Genomic DNA, 20759 nt, shown 5'->3' with positions numbered 1-20759 from the left:
TCCCCCTGCACTCCCATCCCCTGTCACACAAGAGAGATGATGAAGCAGAGGCTGCTCCCATGGCCAGGGGCTCAGTGCTCTGAGCTGTATGTAGGAGGACCAGGTGTGGGTCTTAACTCTCTACACTGCGATGCTGAAGGGATTCAGCCTGGTGGCCTAGTGGCTAATGTCTGCCCCTGCCATGCAGGGGGCCTGGGTTTGGGTCCCATCTCCAGGTGCCAGTGCCTGAGGGAGTCAGCCCAGTGCTTTGCCCTGCCATGTTGATCCCCAACCCTGATCTTTTGCCCCAAGTGGTAGGGGAAGGAAACACCTTGGCAAGCCAAGTAGGCAGGGTTGCCTCGGTCCCCTCCTGTCTTCAGGCAGAGGGGCAGAAACACACTCCCCCATGGGGAAGGGAGCCGGGAGCCCCCTGCCGAAAGGGTCTCTTTTAAGTGTCCAGTGTCCTTTTGTCTTGTGTCCCCTAGTTCAACATGTCCGAGGCGCTGGAGGGGGACGTGGAGGAGCTGGAGAAGGCAGTCATCCACCTGGAAAAGCTCTGCCCAGCTCGGATGCATGACATGGGCCCAGAGATCCAGGGGACACTGCAGGCCTGGGAGGAGCTGCAGAAGCTGGTGCTGGAGAACAAGGGCCATGTGCAACGGGCCGGTCGGCTGCAGCAGTTCTTCAGGGATTACTTAGCCATGATGTAAGTGGCTGCAGCCTGGAGGGCACCCTCCCTTCCAACTGCCCTTGCGATCCAGCCAGCCCTGTCTGGAAAGCTGGGAGCCAGGGAGGGCAGCCTGAGGGCGGGTGCTCAGCTTGGGGTTCACAAGTGTCCGGCCAGGCGTTGCTCTGTGGGGAGCAGGCTGAGGAGGTGCAAGGGGAGCTGAAATAGCTCCCTGGGGAAAGTCAGGTGTCCACAGAAACCCAGGATGTTTGCCACTCTCCTGTCGCTCCCCAGGCTTCCCCACCGTCTCCTGGCCCTTGCCTTCCCCTTCCTCCCATATTTTCCCTCAGCCTCCAGCCCTCACATTCTCCCTCTCTCTGCCCCCTCACGCCTCCCTGGGCTCGCCGCAGAGCCTGACGGTGGCCATTGTCCCCGAAGGCAGCCTGGCTGTAGTCCCGGTGAGAACTGTGGGTGACCGTCTGTACTTGGGAAGCCGGAGCACCACTAGCACAGCTGTAGGGAAATGGCAGTGGGCAGCCTGCGGTTTCAGTCGCACTAAGAGCAATGGGAGGCGGTGGCAGAAATTCACAGGAAAGCTGCAGGAGTCCCTGGGAAGCTTTAACAACACACCAAGTGCCACAACAGTGGCAGTAGCGTCCTGCCAGGTGGCAGCTCTGTTCATGCCTCAGCCCAGGGGGCAACTCCCTGCGGAAACTGAGTTAGAGCACAGCTGTTTCCCCTGCCTTCCTTGCTCGCCAAATCCAGGGAGCAGGGGGCCATTCGCTGAAGGGACGTTCTCCGGATAGTTTGACCTAGTGGAGAATCAAACCCTGGCGTGGAAGATCCGGCTCAGCCTGTGGCCTGGAGGGAGTTCCTCACCTGTGCCGTCCTAGGAAGGGGTGGGGAGAGGGGAGGAGAGCGGTCGGCAGCTGTATTCCCGCCAGTCGTCCCAGTGGCTCCTTATGGCTTTTCCCCCTTGTTTCCGCAGCTCCTGGACAGAGGACACAAGGGCTCAGATCTTTTCAGAGAGCGTGAGTGCTCATGGGCTCCCGGAGACTCAGTGGGAAGAGCTGGAGAGGAAAATTGAGGCCAAGTTCAAGGAGTTTGAGGAGCTGGCAGCGGCAGGGCAGACGCTGGTGTCCGAGGAGCACTACCTGAGTGAGACGGTAAGCGGGAGGTGGACTGGGGGACGCTTCACGAGCTCCCCATTGAAAACACTTGGGGCTCAGCCTCCGGCCTGGTACAGGGCAGATGCGACCTGCTGGGTCATCAGAGAGGTGAGTCATGGGCACAGTGCCCAGCCAAACCATTAGCTTATGGGAGCCCAGTGAGACAGACTTACCAACAAGCCATTCAGTGCTCAGGAGGAGCCAGCCTCAAGCACCCGCCCCGCAAGGGGCAATCAGACCAACCCGCTGGCTGGGGTGGTTACCCACGTGATGGATACTGAGCACAGACCTGCTGGGGCTCAGCTTTCTTCCCAGATCTGGCCCCAAAGGGCCCATTATGAAGTTGCTCCTGAAGAAAGCACCAGTCCCCGACGAAGGGTTCTCAGCGTCCCATGCTCCCCATTGGCTTCTCTGTCCCCGATCCCAGGCTGAAGTTGTGTTTGGGGAGCAGAGGAGGGGAGCTGAAGTTCTCACGGGAGCCCTTGGCCTCTTTGTTCTCCCCATAGATAAAGGAACGCCTGGAGGAGCTGCAGAGCATGCTGGGATGGGTGCTGGTGCGCTGGCGAGCACAGAAACACCACTGGGATGCTGGGAACAAGAGTGATGGCAAAAAGGGCCAAGACGATCCCCTGGACTCTATGCTGAGTGTGTCCCCCAGCTGCCAAGTGAGTCTGTAGCTGCTGTGGGACAGTCTGCGAGTAGGGATGGGTCAGGCCGCTGTTTGCTCAGCCCAGCTGAGGGGCCTCTCTCGGCACAATGAAAGGCCTCTGCACAAGGCCAGCATGGGGCAGGAGCAGATACACAGGCATTGTGTGTCCACCAGGGCAAAAATCAGGGAGACTCACATAAACCATGGTGGCTGTTTCCGTCTGGAGAATCTCGGGGAAGCCGTACACCACAGGCCTGATAGAGGAAGGATGGGCTAGCGGTTAAGGCAGAGGACCAGCAGTCAGGGCTCTTGGGTTCTAGCCCTGGCACTGCTACTCACTCTACAGCCTTGAGTGACTCCCCGCCCTGCTCTGTGCCTCAGTTACCCCACCTGCAACGCAGGGATAATGCTCCTGATCCACCTCCCTGAGTGGGGGTGGGGGCTGTGAAGCTGAATTAATGAATGTATGTAAAGCACTTGGAGATCCGTGAATCTTTACTGCCTTTGGCATCCAGTGCTGTCATGTACAGAGCATGAGAGTCCCAGGGCTCCTGCGTGAGGAGTCCACCAAATCCCACTGCACACCCATAGTGCAGAGAGGTGCAGGAGGGGGCACAGCAGAGGGGGTATGGGGGGAGGAGGAACCAGGTGTAGGGCAGGGGGGTATGGTGGCACAGGGGAGGGAAAGGAGGTGCACAGGCCAAGGGGCAGGCCATCCCCACAACCCCACCTCTTCATCGTCTTCTATTGCTTCCCAGGACCCATGCGCCCAAGCAGCTGTGCCCGAAGCAGATGGCATCCTGGGCCCTATCACTTCTAAAGGCCCTCAGCCCACATTGTGCTCCCTCACCCCACCGCAGGGACCCGGGACACAGCTCCAGAGGCGAGAGAGAGAAGTGGCCTCTCCTTCCGCCCCATCTATCCCAGATCCCCTCCAAGGGCTGGAGCAGAGTTGGGAAGATCCTGGTGACTCCACCCCATTGGAGGTGGAAACCCCCAAGGAGACTCTAGTTCTGGATCCCTCAGAGACCCCAGTGCTGCTGGTGCCGCAGCCTGGGCCCAGCAGCCTGGGCGGGACAGTCAACTTGATCCTGAGTATTGGCAAGAAGGGAGAGAAGAAACTGCAGCTGGCGCAGCCTGGAGCGATGCCGGGGGAAGAGTCCCTGCACAGGGTAGGTGATGCCACGCTGGGGACACACGGCTTTGTCAGGGCTGCTAGCTTGTGCTGTGCACAGGGGGCTTGGTACGAGGGGAGACGGGAGAGACTGCGTTTCTCGATAGAGCTGCCTGGGGGAGCTGTGCCCTAGGGCAGAGCTTGTCCAACTGCAGGTGAATTCAGGGCTGTGGCTTTGTAGGGCTTGGAAACTGCCAGGTGCACTTGGAAGGGCATGGCAGAGTGGGGGTGTTTCCGGGTGAACCCAGACCCCTGGGGCCGTGGTTGAGCAGCAGAGAGCTCAGGAGATTCTCGAATGACTCTCTGGACTAGGGAGCCCCAGCCCTGGCGTCCCTGCCACTCAGGAGGGCAGATACAGAACAAGCTCCCTTGGATTTCAAGCAGGGGGCGGGCCTTTAGCACCGTGGCACCTCTCCTCCCCTGCTCCTCCTCGCTGTAACAGGCCACCCGCGCTCCTCCCTCAATTTTCTTTTTGTGTCTCTCTTTCCCCACACTCAGCTCCCTGGCACTAAACCCTCAGGCTGTAAAACCTTTTGGAAGCGTTGCCAGGGGCTTTTAGGAAACACTTTGGGTAGTTTAAAGCGAAAGAAAAAGCTGTCTCGCCGGCCCGTGGAAGAGGTAACGTCCCAGGGGCTGCATGCCGGGCACAGTGGCTGCATGGCATGAGCTTGCCCTATACTAACACACCGTCCCATCCCCGCGAGTCCCTCTTTGTCTTTCTCTGACACCGCTCCTGGTCCGCCCTGGCTCCCGGCCGAGAGGCCAGGCTAAGGCTCATATCCCTGCTAGAAGGGCTGTAGCAATGGAGGGGGTGAACAGGGAGGGCACCATGCCATCCTGATAACCCAGCCACGAGAAACGGCCTCCCGAGGGCTGCCTGCTGTCACAGTACTCCGCAGAATGAGATCAGTGCATCAGCTGGCCCCGGAGGCTAGGGAATGGGCTACTGGGCCTCTCACCTCTTGGACACCAGTTGCTATCTGGTCCCTGTTGGTAAGTGGTTTCCATCTGCTGGCTGTTGGGAGGTGAAATGAGCCAGAAGGTCTCAGTCCAGTCACCAGGGGGCAGCTCTCCAAACCCACAATCCAGCTGGCGGTTCCTGTCGCCAGCCTGAGCAGAGAGGCCAAGACCTGAATGTGCCAGGGAGTCCTGGGGCAGACTGGTGGAGGGAGGGTGTGTTGCATGAGCCAGGCCTGTCCTGGGAATACCTAGAGGGCTTCAGGGCTGTGAGGCAGGCACTTTTACCGGTGCTGCTTTCACACAGAATTGTGTTTGTTTAATGCTCCCTATCTTGTGTATTTCTATCCTGAGGGGGTTTGCCAGGAGCTCTTGAAATCAGCAATAATCCAGCGCAGATAAGCTGAGCAGATGCCTGTGTGCAGCATCTCTGGACAGTCACAGGCTTAGGGCAGGTTCTTAGGTGTGAGGCAGGCTTAGGGCTCGGTGCTATGTGAGCTGGGCTGGAGCTTGGAAGCAGAGCTGTGACCTGACCAGGGTCCCTACAGGAATAGTTCATTCACTTGGACAGGACAGAGGAATAGGGAGCCAGCCAGAAGACTTGGGGATAGCAGGCAGCACCCAGCCTTGAATTCAGGGAAGTGCTGATCCATTCCCCCTGCCACAGAAGGACGGAGGTCTTTGCCAGCATCCTCTCCCAGCCTCAGGTTGCACAGACCTGCTAAAGAATCTGCCCATTCCAGTGGGGAAGGCCAGGAAGCTCTGTGAGCATGGAAGAGGGGGCGGTGTCTTAGAGCAGGGCTGCCCAACTTACGGCCCGCGGGCTGTACACAGCCAACCCGAATGTTTCATAAGGCCCATGGCCGATTTGAACGCAATATATTAATGGCTGATTCATTAGCGTTTTGTCGTCACGTTTACATCATTTTAGTTTACATGGGTGTGTAAATAGACGATACTGTACATAGAAACACGTACGAAACAAGCTGAACTTAAAATATAAAATCAATACAGGTGACTTTAAATGTTATTAAAATACGTAGAATGATTTTAGCCCACACCAGGTTGTGGGTAGGTTTCTGTGGCCCTCCTGTGTAATAAGCGTGAGCAGCACTGGCTTAGAGAAAGAAACAGGCACCTTTGCTGAGTGGTGGGGAACGCAGGGACAGAGCAAGTCCCAAGTGTTCAGAGTCCTCCCACTTGGCACAAACAGGAGGGAGCGAAATCCCAGCATCGGGGCACCAGCAGTGACTGAGTCTCCTTTGCTAGATGGGCTCCAGCCAGCAAAGGGTACAGGGAGGGGATCTGTGCTGTTTGAACGATGCAGCCAGCCTCTGCTATACTGGGCAGCCAGAGGGCGTGTGGGATACTGCACCACAGCCTACAACTGCTAGCCTCTGTAATATGAAGGGGCAGCCTACTACACTACATCTCCCAGCATGCCAAGCCACTGAGCTCCCTGGAAGCATTGCATGCTGGGATCTGTAGTCCCTCCAGGCACATGATGGGTGATGGGGGCACAATTAAGAGCAGCCCAGCTGGTGAGTTGACCAGTGCAGCCGCCATTAAGGCAGCATTGGGTTAGCCTTGCACTAGAACAGGACTGTGGGAGCTGGTCCCCCGCAATAAAGCCAAGTGACCGTGACATCCTGGAATGTGTCTTGGGCTGCCTGACCCCGCTGGCCACTGTGTGATGAGAATGAGGCTTACTGTGATGTGTGACTGACAGCTGGGCAGGAGGAGCCATGTGCCAGTGCATGCCATTAAGGACCCAGCCCATGAGTGGGTCCAGGGCCATGCCCACCCAGGCAGGTTTGGGCACTAGTGACTTGGAGCGGTTGGACGGTGGGTCTCACGTCTCTCCCCACCCTTGTGTTTCCCAGGTGAGCACCTATCTGCATGTGAAAGAGAAAGAGGGGGATCGAGATGCCACCCGCAGGAGCTCGACCATGCCACGGCCAACCAAGCGAGCGCCCACAATAGCCCATGCTTCCCTGGTCCCAAGCCCTGGGCCTGAGGCTGCCTTCCACACCCTGCCCAAGATCAGCTCCAGCTCCCTCCTCAGCAGCCTGAAGAGAAAGGGTCAGGCAAAGGCAGAGGATGCTCAGCTGTTCACGCCGCAGGGCATCATGGGAGCAGGTCCCAGCAGGCTGCAGCCTTTGCTGGAGGAGAAGCACAATCCCAGCAACACTTGGCCTCCCAAGTGCAGCAGTGGGAAGAAGTTGGCAGGGAGGCCTCCAAGCCCCAGGCTCGGGCAGCTGTTGGACCTTGTGAAGAACCCGCTGGGGAGGGCCATTGAGGCAGAATGTGGCATTGTCAGGGCGGCATCTGGTGGCCCCAAAGCTGAATTCCTGAGCCAAGCCCGGGGGTCCAGCAGTTCCCAACCGGCGGTGGCAAAGAGTGCTTGCCGGCACCTTTCCCTGGGGTCTGTATTGAGCTTGGAGCTGCCGAAGGACCTTGGTCTCCTTGGTAACGTCCAGGACACCATTAAAGTAGCACAGAAGGAGATGCCAGGAAGGGAGGAGGCGAGGCAGGACGGGAGGGTGATTCCGTGGGACACCAGTCGGGCAGAGAGGGAGGCGAATGGGGCCAGCCCGCAGAAGGAGACACTGAACCAGCCGCTGGCCACATGCCAAAGGCCCAGCGGGCCAAGGGATGCTTTCAGGAAGGCTCCTAAAAGCGAGGGAGGCACCTGGTTCGAAGAGGTGAGCTTCAACCCAAGCTACCGCAGGCCAAAGGCGCACGGCGTGGGTGCCATCCCCTGTGGGGAGGAGCGATGGACTCCCAGGAGCCAGGGCAGTGATGATTTCCTGGACTTCAGACTGAACCGGCTCTCCCGCATCAGCGTGCTGCATGAGCAGATTGGGCGCGAGTGGGACAAGCTGGCGGCCACGCTGGGCACGTCCAGAAGCGCGAAGGCCGAGAAGCCAGCAGGCTGCAAACCCAGACTCGGAGAAGCAACTAAGGCAGAGCTCAGGCCTTCTCCCACTAAGCACACGAGTGGTGCCGGAGGAGCCCCCAGCACAGGCAAACCAGAGCATCCTGCAGTGAATGGCAAGCTAAAGAAAGATCCCCCAGAGCATCGTCTAGAGCCTGCCCCCTTCCAGGAGGCCACGGAGGAAAGCCTGATGGCACGCTCTGGACGGTGTACAAACCTACCGACCCTGCTGTCTGTGTCTGAGTGCCAGCTCGGTGCCCAGCCGCGTGGCCTGGCGTCAGCAGGGTTAGACTGCCAGGGCCTGGCTCCAGACAGAAGGGCGGCCGGATCAGGGCTGTCCAAAGGGGCAAAGCTCCCAGGCTCAGCCGAGGTTTGCCACCCCGACCACGAGCTGTTTGAAGAAGAGGAGGAGGAGCTGCAGGCCATCTGGAGGAACGTGGAGGGGCGCAACGAGCAGAGCCCCTGTGCGGACATTGATGCCCACCCCACGTCGGGGAACAAGGCAGACAAGGCACAGAGCCCAGAGGTTTCCAGTGGGAGACTGATCCTAACATCAGCGAATAACGTGCTGGTGGCCAAGTTCACCCTTCCCACCTCCACCCAACTCCTTCAGAGCCCAGACGGGGAAAGAGGCACCAGTGATGGGCACGGTAGTGAGGGCAGCCCACGTGGGTTCTGGGCGTCCTTCCCCTGTCAAGACGATCCCCATGGGGCAAAGGAGGCTGCATCCATCGGATCAGTGGAGGGCACCTGCCCACAGAACCGGCAGAAGCATCAGGAAGAGGACAGAGACGTTGGCAAGGTGAGTGGGCTTTGTGTCCTGTTCCTTGGGGACTGGGGGAGATCTCCCAGAAGCTGTACTGTCTCCTTCACACGCTCTCAGGCACTGCAGTGATGGGGCCAGATACCTAGATATTCCCTGCTTTATCCCAGGCCTCCGAGCCACAGTTCCCCTGGCTAACCTGCTCCTGCACTGGCCACAAAGGGTCACTCGTGAGCAGCACGTGGGGCTTAGCTGGATGTCCGAACACCATCTCCAGCCTGTGCCAAGGCTCAAAGCCAAACCTCACCCACAGCCATCAGCAGGGTCAAACCCAAGCGTTTCAGCACCAAAATCACCTCCTCCTGCCACTGGAGCTGAAGCAGTAATTCTGCTAGCTGGAAGTCAGTAGCAGGCTGAGTCAGGTGCAGAGACTGGCCACTAGAGGGAGATGTGAGCCCATGCTCTCTAAGCCAATGGCTCTCAACCTTTTGTACTGGTGACCCCTTTCACATAGCAAGCCTCTGAGTGCGACCCCCCCCCTTATAAATTAAAACACTTTTTAATATATTTAACACCATGTGCAAGGGCGCAGTCTTGCCCTGTAATGACTCGATGCACCAGAAGGATGAAAGGTCTATGAGTGCCAGCTATGGGAGTTCTCCTGTAGCTTGAGTGAAAGAGGACTGTGTTTTGGAACTGAAGGGCTGGGTTCTAGTCCTGGTGATTTCTGCAGCAAGGGGGATTTATAACCCTATCAGGACAGAAATGTATGCACAGGGCTTACTGCAAATCCAGGCCAATGTGAGGAAGATGGTTTCTGTGCTGTGGTTCCCTGCTCTGCAATTCACTGCTGTCTTCTGGTCCCAGAGGCCATCGATGGGGCTGGGAAGAACCATGTAGTTAACGGGTCAGGGATACAGGATCCCAAGAAGGTCCCATTGCACAGCACTGCACTGTCACCCCTGAATCTGCGCAGCATTGAGCCTTCCCACTAGGTCCAGAAGGGCAGCAGACGTCCCTATCAGGACACACATGGCCCCATTATAATCCCTCTGACAGAGACTTTGACCCCAAATGACCCATTTGCCATTGCAGGCTTCAAGTTATGCTCCTGGCTGGGTGTGGGACCCCCTGGATTGCTGGCTGCTGGGGACTGCACTCCCAACAGCCCAGTGGTGCTGGGGCTGCTTTGCACATTGCCTGTCTCCTTGCAGACGCCCCCCAGTAAAGTGGAGTTTCAGATGATGGAAGGGACTCTGGAAAGGAAACACGTGTTGCAGACGGGAGGCAGAAAGGTACAGTAGGAGCTGCCCGGCCTTCTCTGTGGGCCCTGGGCTACACGACTGCATTTCCTTCTTTAACTTTATCAGTCTCTAATCACACACACAGTATGTTAGATACACTGCCAGAAATGAGGCCTGTGAGGCTCCTAAGTGCATACCTAGACACGCAAGCCAGTGGCCCGGTTCTCAAAGGTGCTGTCACCCAGCAACGTCCATCGTCTTCACTGCGAGGTGTGGGGTGCACGGCACTCCTGGCAAAGCAGCCTGGCTGTGCACTCAGGGACTTAACGGAAGGTCCCCACTGTTGAAAATCTTGGTTCCTGTTTTGAAGGTAAAATTTATAAAACCCCCAAAGGGGAAATTCTGCCCATCTAAACAGCTCCTTGAGCGTTTTTCCAGCGGCTTCCAAGCTGTGGAGCTGGTGATTTGATCTCCCAAGCTGTCCAGAGCACTTCTCGCCAGTCGTACTTACCTTCTTTCTAAGCAGGGGAAGCCAGTGCTTAATCAGGACTGCAGTTCTGTAACACTTCAGTGCATGGCTTTGATTATAGGATCTAAGCAGTTGCTGAGCTGTTATTAAACATTCCCTAAACGCTGGAAATCGACCCTGGTCAGCATCCGCGGCATGGAGCTAGCGGCTTGATATTCCTCAGGACACCAGTCATTTATAGCAGCTTCTAAGATTGTACAACCCCACTCAGGCCTTGCCAAGCGATGGTATCACATTGGAGTCAATCTGCAACACGCCCGGTGACATGCCACAAACAGGGAGGAATTAGTGCTTGGACATTGAGGGCCAGATCTGCAGCTCTTGTAAATGGGTGCAGCTCCATTGAAGTCAATGGGCCGGATCCTCAGCTGGTGTGAATCAGCACAGTTCCATTGAAGTCAGCAAAACTCTACATTGATTTACGCCAGCTGTGAATCTGGCCCTAGGTCTCCTGCGTTAACAGCACCCAAACGTGTGTTTGCAGGATCTCCGGGGGGAGCTGCACCAAAGCGAGCTCGGCCAGGACTGTTTTCTGCAGCGTTGTGAGTGGCTGTGTAGGGACTGGCAGGCACTGAGTCTCCTCCCTGCTGCCTGCAGGCTCAGCCCTGTGAACACTGGGCCTTGCAGGGACCTGAGGGCTTTTTGAGGATGATAAATGATTTTTACTCCCCAAAACATGAGCCCTGGACTTACTTAAACTCTGTGTCAAAGGAAATCAGCCCTAGAGACACACTTGCTGTTTACGCTGTCTCTATCCCCTTGTCTGCACTTGAAAGCAACCCTGATTCAGCCATTGGAGGGGGGAGCAATCGGTATAGCTGTGCCAGCGCTAACCGCTAACTGCAGACAAGGACAAGCTGTGATTTGTCCTGCTTGTGTGTTGGCGTCTTTCCCAAATTAAGTAACCCAGGTTTGCGTCTCTTAGCCAGCCTGGGGCCCCATCCTGCTGCTCCCACTGTCTGCGGTGTTAGTTGTATGCACTCGGAGCTCCTGGGGCATCAGCTGGCACGCGTGTTTCAGTGCTGCAGCTGGAGGAGAAGGGTGCTGGCGGGGAAGGGGAATCCCGGGAGCTGGCACATTTGTACCTCTCCAGATTCCTGACCTATTTGGCAGTGCCACAGAGATCCCTTGAGCCCCCACTACTTTTTAATGGCCCTGTCACTAGAAAGCACCCAGATGCACCACGTTCCTGCTAACTCGTCAGAGCAGGAGCAGCATAGCAGCCTGGCACTCTCCCCGGACAAGAGTAGAGCTGCAATGCTGACTGGGCCAGGCCTCGCCCGCTTCACCTTTGGCCTCTGCTTCTGATCTCTTAGGCAACCTGTCGCACCTGGAACCTGTTCCATGCAGTGCTGATGAGGCAGACACTGTGCTTCTACCAGGACAGGAAGGACACTCTCAAGGTACGGTGTGCAGCTGGACCCCTCCCAGGGAGAGGCGGGGTGGGGATATGAGACTGACAGTGAGGATAGAGCAGTGTCCACTGGTGAGAGCAGGAAGAATGGGGGCCGGGACTCCTGGGTTCTGTTCTTGGCTCTAGGTGGGGGAAGGAAAATGCCAGTGGGAGTGGCAGTGGTTGAAGAAGGGGGGGACTCAGAACTCCTGGATTCACCACTTATTTACTGCGTGACCTTGGGCAAGTCCCTTATTTATGCCTCAGTTTCCTCCTCGGATTGCAGACCAGCACTGGAACAGCTGTCAGAGGTTGTACAGCTTCATTAATGAATGCGTGCAAGTGCTTTGAGGAGCAAATCATCATCAGTGGCAGGGGGCTGCAGATAGCAGGGCTGGGCCAGCTGGGGGAATGAACCCCTCACCTCCCAGACAGCACATATGGCTGAGGTCTAAGGTGGTGGGGCTGGCGAGGCGAGCAGGGGGAGCAAGGATCTCTAGGAAGATGGCTGGAGCTGAGAGGAGAACCGTGGGCTCTTGCTGTCCAGCCTGTCTCCCTGTGCCTGGGCCTTTGGCTGGAGGGAGCCCGGTTGTGTTTGAAGGGGCAGGACAAGACTCCCACCCATGCAGGTGTCCCCGCTACCCCAGGAGCCTGCATGATCCTCTGCTGCCGCCAGCCTCTTGCAGGCCATTAGGTGGTTGGGGGTTGGTGCTTGGGGTGCTCCTCCTAGGTGCTGGGTTGCTGTGAGCCGGGAGGTGGCCTTAGTTTCCCAGTCTCTGGGTGACACTGGCACTGCATCCAGGGGGAGGGGATACAAGCACACAATATTCCCTTAGCTGATTATGCCAGAGACCCACTGAATGGCACACACAGGGAATCACTCACCTTTCACACCTGCATGGCGCTGCCTGCTACCCCGGTATCCCCCATCTCCAGCTCTCTGCTCCTCACAGTGTCACCCACCTACAGGGCACTTCCACCCCCCTTGATGCCCACAGTCTCTAGACCGTAGAACAACGTTGCTGCTCACCAGCCTTGCCTTTCGTGAACACCCACACACACACGGCCTGCTGGGCAGGAGCAGCTTTGTCCTGGCTGTTACCCCTTGTGGCAGATCCTAGGTGTGGTGGGGACCACGGAGCAGGATGGACACCAGTTAGTTGTGAGTCACAGGCACAAGGGAATCCTGCTAGGCATGGGGAAAAGACCCTCCAAGCCTCAGAGGCCTCACTGTCGTCTTTGCTGTCTCTTGTGCTGCAGAGCTCCGTGGTGGCCCTGCCCCTGAACCTCTCGGGAGCACAGTGCACCCGGGAAACAGAGTATACCAAAAAGACCAACTGCTTCAGGCTACAGTGAGTAACCCCAACCCGTCAATTCCACAGAGCTTCAGGAAGCAGGGCCAGCTCTAGGCACCAGCGTTCCAAGCATGTGCTTGGGGCAGCCCTTTTCAAGGGGCAGCATTCCAGCCCTTTGGGGGCAGCACTTTTCAAGGGATGGCATTCCTGCCCTTTTTTTGTTTTTGTTTTGTGTTTGCTTGGGGCGGCAAAAAACTTGGAGCCGGCCCTGTCAGGAAGGGTGGGCGGTCCCATAAGTACAGCGCCTACTGCGGGCCTCCTTATAGTGCTGTGATGAATGCCCTTAATTGACCACACGCATAGCCAGATAATGGTAAGCAGTCAGCTCCGATGAAATGCCAGCCCCTCAGCGTTGGGGACCAGGCCCTAAGCACTGAGGCATGGTTCCTTTGCCCTGGGGCCTGTAACCCAGAGGGAGTTAATATGGGGTTCTAGTGTAATTCCATCCTCTATCCCTTTGGCTCCTAGGCTGGTGGGGTTGGGGAGGGGTGGGGTAGGAATTTGCACCTCATGTCATCGTTTTGCTGACTTGCTATTTTCCTCCCAGGCTGCGGGACGGCTCTGAGTACCTCTTGAAAGCTCCATCCCAGCTGCTCATGAACCAGTGGGTCTCCAAACTGCAGCAGAATTCAGGTGAGGAACACTCCAGCTACTGGCAGAGCAGGAGGCAATGCAGGGATGGAGCAGTGAGGGGCACGGGCAGAGCTGTGTGGGGAGCCCAGGGCTGGGATAGCAGGGGGGCTGCAGGTCAGGGTGAGGGGCACGGGCAGAGCTGTGTGTGGGGAGCCCAGGGCTGGGATAGAGGCAGGGGGGCTGCAGGTCAGGGGTGAGGGGCATGGGCAGAGCTGTGTGTGGGGAGCCCAGGGCTGGGATAGCAGGGGGGCTGCAGGTCAGGGTGAGGGGCACGGGCAGAGCTGTGTGTGGGGAGGCCAGGGCTGGGATAGAGGCAGGGGGGCTGCAGGTCAGGGTGAGGGGCAGTGGCAGAGCTGTGTGTGGGCATCCCCTTCTCCTAAGTTTCAGGGCAAGACTTGATTTGTGACCTCACGTGCTCCAGTGTAAATCAGGAGTGACTCCACTGATGCCAGCTGAGTCCCCCTGCCATAAAACTGGTGAGATCCCATGAGGTTGAGGTGCTCCTATGGGCATGACCATTAAACAAGGTCTGTGCACAGGCAGGCGGCTCAGGCATTGTGATGAAATCCCAGCCAGGTGTGAGAGAGAATCATTGAGACCCCAGGGCAAGAGGAGCCAACCCCTGCCGTGGGCCAGCGTGAGTCCCTGGCCTGTCCCATACTGCTCTGTTCCACAGGGCACCAGGGGATTTGAAGCACATGTTTATTCAGTACATATCCTCCCCCTGTTGCTGGAGGTTTCCAAGTGAGAGCGTGATCCTCCCCAATGCCCAAATTCACCAGATTAAATCTCGGGGGGTAGCTGAAGGGTGAGAGCAGGAGGGGAACTTCCCAGATTCCTTGGAGCCAGAGGCTCCAACTTGAGGTGCTGCTCTCTATGCAGTGAGAGTCCCATGCAGGTTGCTGTATCTGCATCTCTCAGACCAGACCTTAGAGCCTACATTCCCTTCTGCTCTGCAGGGACACTCAGGATTCCTGGGCACACAGGATTTTGCCCATGTGCTGGCCAAATTTTCTCTTTGCTGCCTCTCCCTGTGGTGGAGTGGTTTGTGTGCCTGGTGCTGCCCTCCACCCCAGAGGTGGCTGCATTTCCATGGTGCTGAGTGTCTGAAATTTGGGCATCTTGCTGGGCTTCTCGGGAGGAGAGGAGCTATGTAAACAGCCAAACATTATTGTTCCGGTGCTGAGCTGTGGAGAAGGGTTTGGGCTGGTTAGTTTGCAGACACTGAGCCAGGACCCGCTTCCCTAGTTCATTTTCATCCTAGTGCCCCTTGATGTTGTGAACATGGACAGAAAAATAGCTGCAAAACGCCCCCATGTGAGGCAGGGAAGGGCTTTGTGAGGGAATGCGCTGTAAGGGGGTGTGATTTCTAAAGCACACCAAAGTGTTGTGCATGAATTGCTCTGTGTAGACCCTGCTGGTGTACAGCAAAGGGCTTTAATGTAGTACTGTTTCAAACAACACTGTGTTAAAGCACACCAGCAGGGTCTACGTGAATCAGTTAATGCACGTTAGTGTGCTTTTGAAATCATAACCCCATAGAGTGAATTACTCCCCCTTGTAAACAAGAAGCCCTTTGTACATGCAGCTGGGTTGCTCCTCACACCCAGATCTGTCAGACCCCCCCACACCGATTACTGTCCCTCGGTGAGAAAAAGTGCTTGGGGTGTGTACCCTATGTTATGTACAAATTAGACTTTGGCTTAAAGTTAGCCAAAGTGTAGAGGAGTCTGGGAAATGGAGGTTGCTAGTGTGAGAAAGTTAGAGATAAGTTGGAGACAGTAAGAATATTGCAGTTATCAAGGACATGAGCCATGCTATGGTGCCGTTATGTTTTGGTTATAACTGCTTCAAGCAGGGTTTTGAATGAGTATTTTTGAGAATTGTGAATGTTTTTTTTCCCAATTCTGTCTGTATTGATAGAATGGGAAGGATGTTGGTTCAGATGTTCATTTACATAATGTGTAATGTAAAGAGCCAATAAGGAGGAGGAGGAAATATAATTATGGTAAGGGGCAGTGTAATGTTAGGTAGTACGATAATAGATTATAAAAGGAGTCAATTTGTTAATTTGGGAGGAGCTCCACTTAACGTCCAAAGGGTCCCGTTAGGTTCCAGGATTATCAGGTTGGATGTCACTCTGTTGTCAGTGGTCCAATCGCTCGCTGACACGCTATTTCATCTTCGTTTGCAAGTAGAATTGTGGTACTCTGTAAGTAGTAATCACATCCCTGTTTGCTTAGCGACGCATTTTGCTTTTGAATAAAATTTAGTTTCAGCATTCTAAGTGGTCCTCTACTAAATACATTTTCCGTAACCGACCTAGAGGCTCAAAAACTAAGTTGGGTTTTATTGCACCCTTATCTTTAATAACTCCATATTAACTGGAAACATTTCAATATAAGGTGACAGCTCGCAGACAGGCACTGCCCTCACCCATCCCAGATGCCAGACCATCTGCGGCTGCCCAAGGCAGCCTCCGTAACCCATTCCCCTAGACGGGAACCTCTGCTGTTGACCTGACACTGAGCACAGAAGGGCAAATCCTAAGCCATGCCGAGCAGCCGCGACTCTCAGCACCTCTCTGGCATTGGCCCCAGGTGGTTCAGCCCAGTGTGGCGTGAGACAGGCCCTACTGTCTGTGGATTTCAGGACTCTCGTTGGTGGCTCTTTTCCACGTTATCAATAGATATTTGTTTGCCCACAGGTTTCCCTGAAGTGGATTATTTCCAGGCACTCACGCAGCCTGCTGAAGGGACCAGCTCTGCTATGGGGTGAGTGCTGGGAAACTCTGTCCAATCAGTGAGCAGGTGGTGGCTAACGCTTGGCATTCAGAGCCACTCATGCCAGGGCCCTGCAGCGTAGCTGAAGGGGGCTGTGCTGACCCAATGAATTAGCTGCGCTGCCCAGGCCAAAACTCTTTCCATTACCTGCCCATGTCTCTAACCTCTCCACGTCCCTTTGGATATTGCCCCATCTTCACTGGGGTTTGCAGCTCCTCCCGGTTTAGTATCACCTCCCAACCCCATTAGCATGCTGTGTTACCCAGCCTCCTGGGCCTTAAAGAAGCTTCAGGTGAGGCAGGCTGCGGCCTGCATTAGATGCCTCCCCCACTCAGAGCCCCCAGGTAGGGGTCCTGCCCAAGCTAGTTTGAATTGTTTGTGGGTCAGATTGCCTGAGGTGAGCAGGCCCTCTCTGCAGGTGAGACAGGCTCTGTAAATCTGAATCTCTGCCACTCCCTTTCATACCCAGACCCAGCAAGATCTCTGGGCCTGGAAGCTCCAGCTCTTCCCACCTGCTGGGACATCATCAGCCTGTTACAGCCAAGAACCAAGAGATCACACTGCTGCCCAGGTCAAGTGCCAGGCTGCAGCTGCCTTATGGGACTCGGGAGGACACACTGGATTCAGCAGCCTCACAAGCAGGTGGGTGGGTGTGGTGACTTCCCAGCGCCCCAGCCTGTTGGGGCCTCTCCTCAGGTGCCTGGCTCAGTCTCCCTTGCTCCCTGTAGCAGAGCAGTGCTCCTCACACTACTCTGCTCACGCCTGGGTAGGTGGCTCCATAATAACCCCCGCCCGAGCTGCAGATTCCAGCATCGTGTCCTGAGTCCTTCCGCCAGCAGGGCCTTCCTGCACGGTCTCAGGGCTGGTACAAAGCACGTACGAGTGACACCAGACATTGTGTGGTGGGAGGGAGCCAAGCTGAGTGGGAGACGCTAATGTCCTCAGAATCCTCTCTCCAGCTGGAGAGGCACCAGGGACTCGCCCACGCTGGAGTTTGGGCAGGACACCTGGGTTAACCTCCCCACACCTCACCCCCATCCCAGCTCCTGTGCAATGCCCTGGCCAAGCCACCTCATCTGGAAGATGACCCCACTTGGAATACTGCTGCTCCTAGCACTGCGCTGGGGCACTGAGGTCAGAGGAGAGAGTGCCCCCTGCTGAGTTACACACAACACCTCCCTGCAGCACAGCCCCCCTTCAGAGCATTGGGCTCAGTACTGACCCTCTGTTGAGACACCTCCACCACTCCCTGCTGGGTCACTGCTACTCAAGAGGAGAGAGCGCCCCTACTGAGTCACCTCCCTCCCTCCTTGCAGAACCCTGGTTTTAACTGAGGTCTCTCCACCAAGTGCCAGGCCTCACCCTGTCTGTTGAGCTGGGGATTTTGTGATGAGGACGCTTGTCCCACCGGTAGCTGGACTGAAACCCACCAGCTCCCCTTGCGCAATCCAGCCATGGAATGAGGCTGGGTCACTGCTGACCAGGGCTGGATTGGTACCGATTTCCAGAGGCAAAAGGTCCCATCTTCTACTCCCATCACCATCCTGGGTTTGGTGGGCTAATCCTCCCCTGCAGACTGTACAAGTGTCCCAGGGCTCTTTGGGGCTGGCGCGGTGGCATCCTGTTGTGACCTTGCATCTTACCGTGCTGCACCAGTGTAACAACAGCACCATTGTAACGCCCTGAGTTTGTGCTAGAGCAACCTGCGCTTAGAAGCCCTTTTCTGTCTGTCTGACATATATAAGCTCCTTTCCTTGTGTTTCCCCTTTCTGCATTAGGAGATAATCACAAAGCCATCAGCCACACGACAGGGCACAGGCAGTGCCAGTGGTTGCCTGCTGGGTCTCCAAGATCCCAGGATAACAGTTACCAGGAGGAGGAGGAGGCGGCGCTGGTGACACACAAGAGGAGGTCCCACTCGTTCACCTCAGGTATGCAGCACAGGGAGACTGGGTTAGTGGCAGGAGCAGGGGACCGGGAGCCCATGGGTCGGGGCTCTGTTCCTGGCTCTGGCCCTTTGTCCAGGGAGGACTCTGCACCTCAGTCTCCCCCTCTGTAACCCTGACCCCCCTTCCAGTGGGGCTGTGCTTGTAAAGAACTTGGAGATCCTGGCATGAATGGTGGTATAGAATCCTGATTGACCGGCCTTAGTAGGCTTCTGGCGCCTGATTGGCTGGCTGTGACAGGCTGCTGCATATAAGTGGTTCGCTAGTCAGAGGTGATGGGAAGGGGGCTGAGATCCAGGCCTCTTTGTGTTCCCATCACAGAGCTGGTCCGCAAGGGCTTCATCCTCAAGGTTGGGGTTGTGAGTCGTGCTTGGTTGACCCCACTCGGGGGTGAGGATCGGGATGGAGAGTGTATGACTTATATGCAGGTTTTAGAAGAGCCATTCAAGCTGTGAAGAGTCTGAGCTTCCCAGGTTGGCCTCTGCCTGGGTTTGTGGGACTAAGCACAGCTTGACAGGCTTTCAGCTGAACCCCAGACTTGCCCACCCAGCCCTAAGGTGTCTTTCCCTGGAAAGTTCAGACTTTCCTTTTCAAGGTCTGAATTTAATTGCCAAATGCCACCATGTGATGGCGCCAACACCCTTCTCCTCACAGTGACATGTCTACAATAGAGACAGGTCTCTGCTCTGGGCACCTGGGGAGGTTGCCCCCAAAATAAAGTGGATAGGAAGTCCCTGTATTTGTATCCTATTCCCCAGTGCCCCTTATCTAGACAGTCCCCCATATGTGGGACCACATTGGAGCTGGTGCCCTGCTAATCAAAGCTCTCATACCTCCTGTGAGGGAATTGGGTTATGACACCCCCCGCCCGGCAAGCCAGACCATCCCTCTGATCAGGGGCCAGACAGGAGCTGGGGCCTGGCGGGGAAAGGCCCCATATCCCAGGCCCCCTGATAGTTCAGTGGTGGTAGTGTTTCCATGGGAAACTGCAGCCTGCCTAATGCTTCATCTCTTTCAGCCACTTACCAGAAGATCACGCCGGTGTCGGTGCCCAAGGAGCCCCTGGAGGCTGGGAGCAGCTACTCCATCACGTTGTACATCGGGGAGCAGGCGGTGGCCATGCCCAGGGCTCGCTGTCACTCCTTCGTGGCCAGGCCAGGGAGCCCACGGGAAGGCACCCCCTCTCGCCACAAGAACAAATCCGTCTTTAAGAAGTTCTTTGGGAAGAAAGAATGAGCCCGCTGGATTGGGGGGATGCAGGTTGCAAGGGGGCTTGAGACTGCTGGTCTATTAGCTCCCACTCGTGTGCCATTCTAGCAGGACCTCTCCGCCCAGCACCTGTCCACAGGGCTCCCTCCCTCCCCAGGGCTGATGGGAATACTGAGGGGAGAGACACTGCTGCGCTGGGCCGTACCAGCCTAGGGGGCTGCCCCTCACCCACCCACCCACCCCTAATGGGAGCGGCCGCCAGGGGCCAAGCTGCTCTGGCAGACACAGAGCAGGAAGGGGGTGCATTGCTGTATCTATCAGAGCCCTCTCGCTGAGCTTGCAGGGACCAGTCTTTGTGTGCCAGTAGAGCTGATGGAGCCCTGTGGGGGGGGGGGGTGTCGGGCAGCTGGTTCCCCAGCCACCCTGGGGCACAGGCTGTCCAGGGCGGGGAAAAGGGATTATTATTGTTATTAAAACCAAACAAACCAAATTATCTTGCTGTTTCTTCCTCCCCTTGCTAGCAGGGCCAGCGTTAGGAGGAGGCTCCCTTGGGCTGCGATTCTCCCGAGTCCCATGCCAGGGGGCCTTCCTCAGATCCCCCAGGTGTGCTCTAGGAACCAGTGCTTGCTAGGGGGAGCTGTGCTGGGTTCAAAGGAGAAGGGAGCTAGTCTGCGCTGCTCTGGGTTGGCGAGGGGCTCCTTGGAACACTGAAATTGCAGGGGGAGCTGGTCCTTCTCTCCGGGAAGCCTTGGCCTGAAGCGTTCCTTGTGCATGGGAGATCATAGCCCAGCCACAAGCTGCCCAGCTGACCGAACTAGAGCAGGGTCTACAGGGAACCTCACCCCCCTCCCTGGGGACACAGCCTGGAGGTGATTCCACACCACTGAGTGCTAAGCTGGTGAGCTTTCCTCTGCCTGCAACTGCCACGCCCTCCCCAAGGAGCCCTGCCTGGGGAAGGAGCTGTGGGTCAGGCCAGACCCAGACATCCCTCCCAGGGGAGCTCAGTCCAGAAGTAGCGCCTGTTCTTCACCCACTGCTCAGGTGGGATTTTCACAGGGCCATGCCCCAGTTCACATGGTTGGTGTAGGGGGTGGGTTCGTTACTCTGGCCACTGAGACCCCAGATGCTTTGCAGCAACTGCACTGGGCTGCACTTGACTCTGGTTGCTCCTGACCAACCACAAGGGCACCAAGGATGGGCACAAGGGGAGCCAGTGAGCTTCTTGGGCTGCCATTCAGAGTGGGAGGGTATCAGGCTCTGGATGGAGTAGGGGGCTGTGTGCTCAGCCCCAGGGGAAAGGTGCCCATATCACACCAGCAGGGCTGTCTCTCGCCCCCCCCCCACACACACACACAGGTGCCTCTCTTCCCT

General features: G+C 56.6%; 1 protein-coding gene across 2 annotated transcripts; it reads left to right on the top strand.

The window, feature by feature from the left end:
- The first annotated feature begins 468 nt into the window (after positions 1 to 468).
- LOC112102431 lies at positions 469 to 19803 on the top strand. Of its 2 annotated transcripts, XM_026649601.2 has the most exons (14): positions 469 to 685; positions 1635 to 1812; positions 2322 to 2480; positions 3223 to 3636; positions 4137 to 4256; positions 6479 to 8335; positions 9511 to 9591; positions 11386 to 11472; positions 12723 to 12814; positions 13365 to 13450; positions 16158 to 16224; positions 16703 to 16875; positions 18012 to 18164; positions 19198 to 19803. In XM_026649601.2, the coding sequence occupies exons 1-14, from the start codon at positions 471 to 473 to the stop codon at positions 19413 to 19415; spliced, it is 3900 nt and encodes a 1299-aa protein (XP_026505386.1). In that variant the 5' UTR covers positions 469 to 470; the 3' UTR covers positions 19416 to 19803. The 2 variants fall into 2 exon arrangements, with proteins under 2 accessions (XP_026505386.1, XP_026505387.1); XM_026649602.2 differs by lacking the exon at positions 4137 to 4256.
- Positions 19804 to 20759: the final 956 nt, after the last annotated feature.

This window comes from Terrapene carolina, unplaced genomic scaffold (genome assembly GCF_002925995.2).
Source record: "Terrapene carolina triunguis isolate 2854851 unplaced genomic scaffold, T_m_triunguis-2.0 Scaffold85, whole genome shotgun sequence".
Taxonomy (NCBI): domain Eukaryota; kingdom Metazoa; phylum Chordata; order Testudines; family Emydidae; genus Terrapene; species Terrapene triunguis.
Note: the sequence above shows the minus strand (reverse complement) of the source record. Positions and strands in the feature narration are given on the sequence as shown.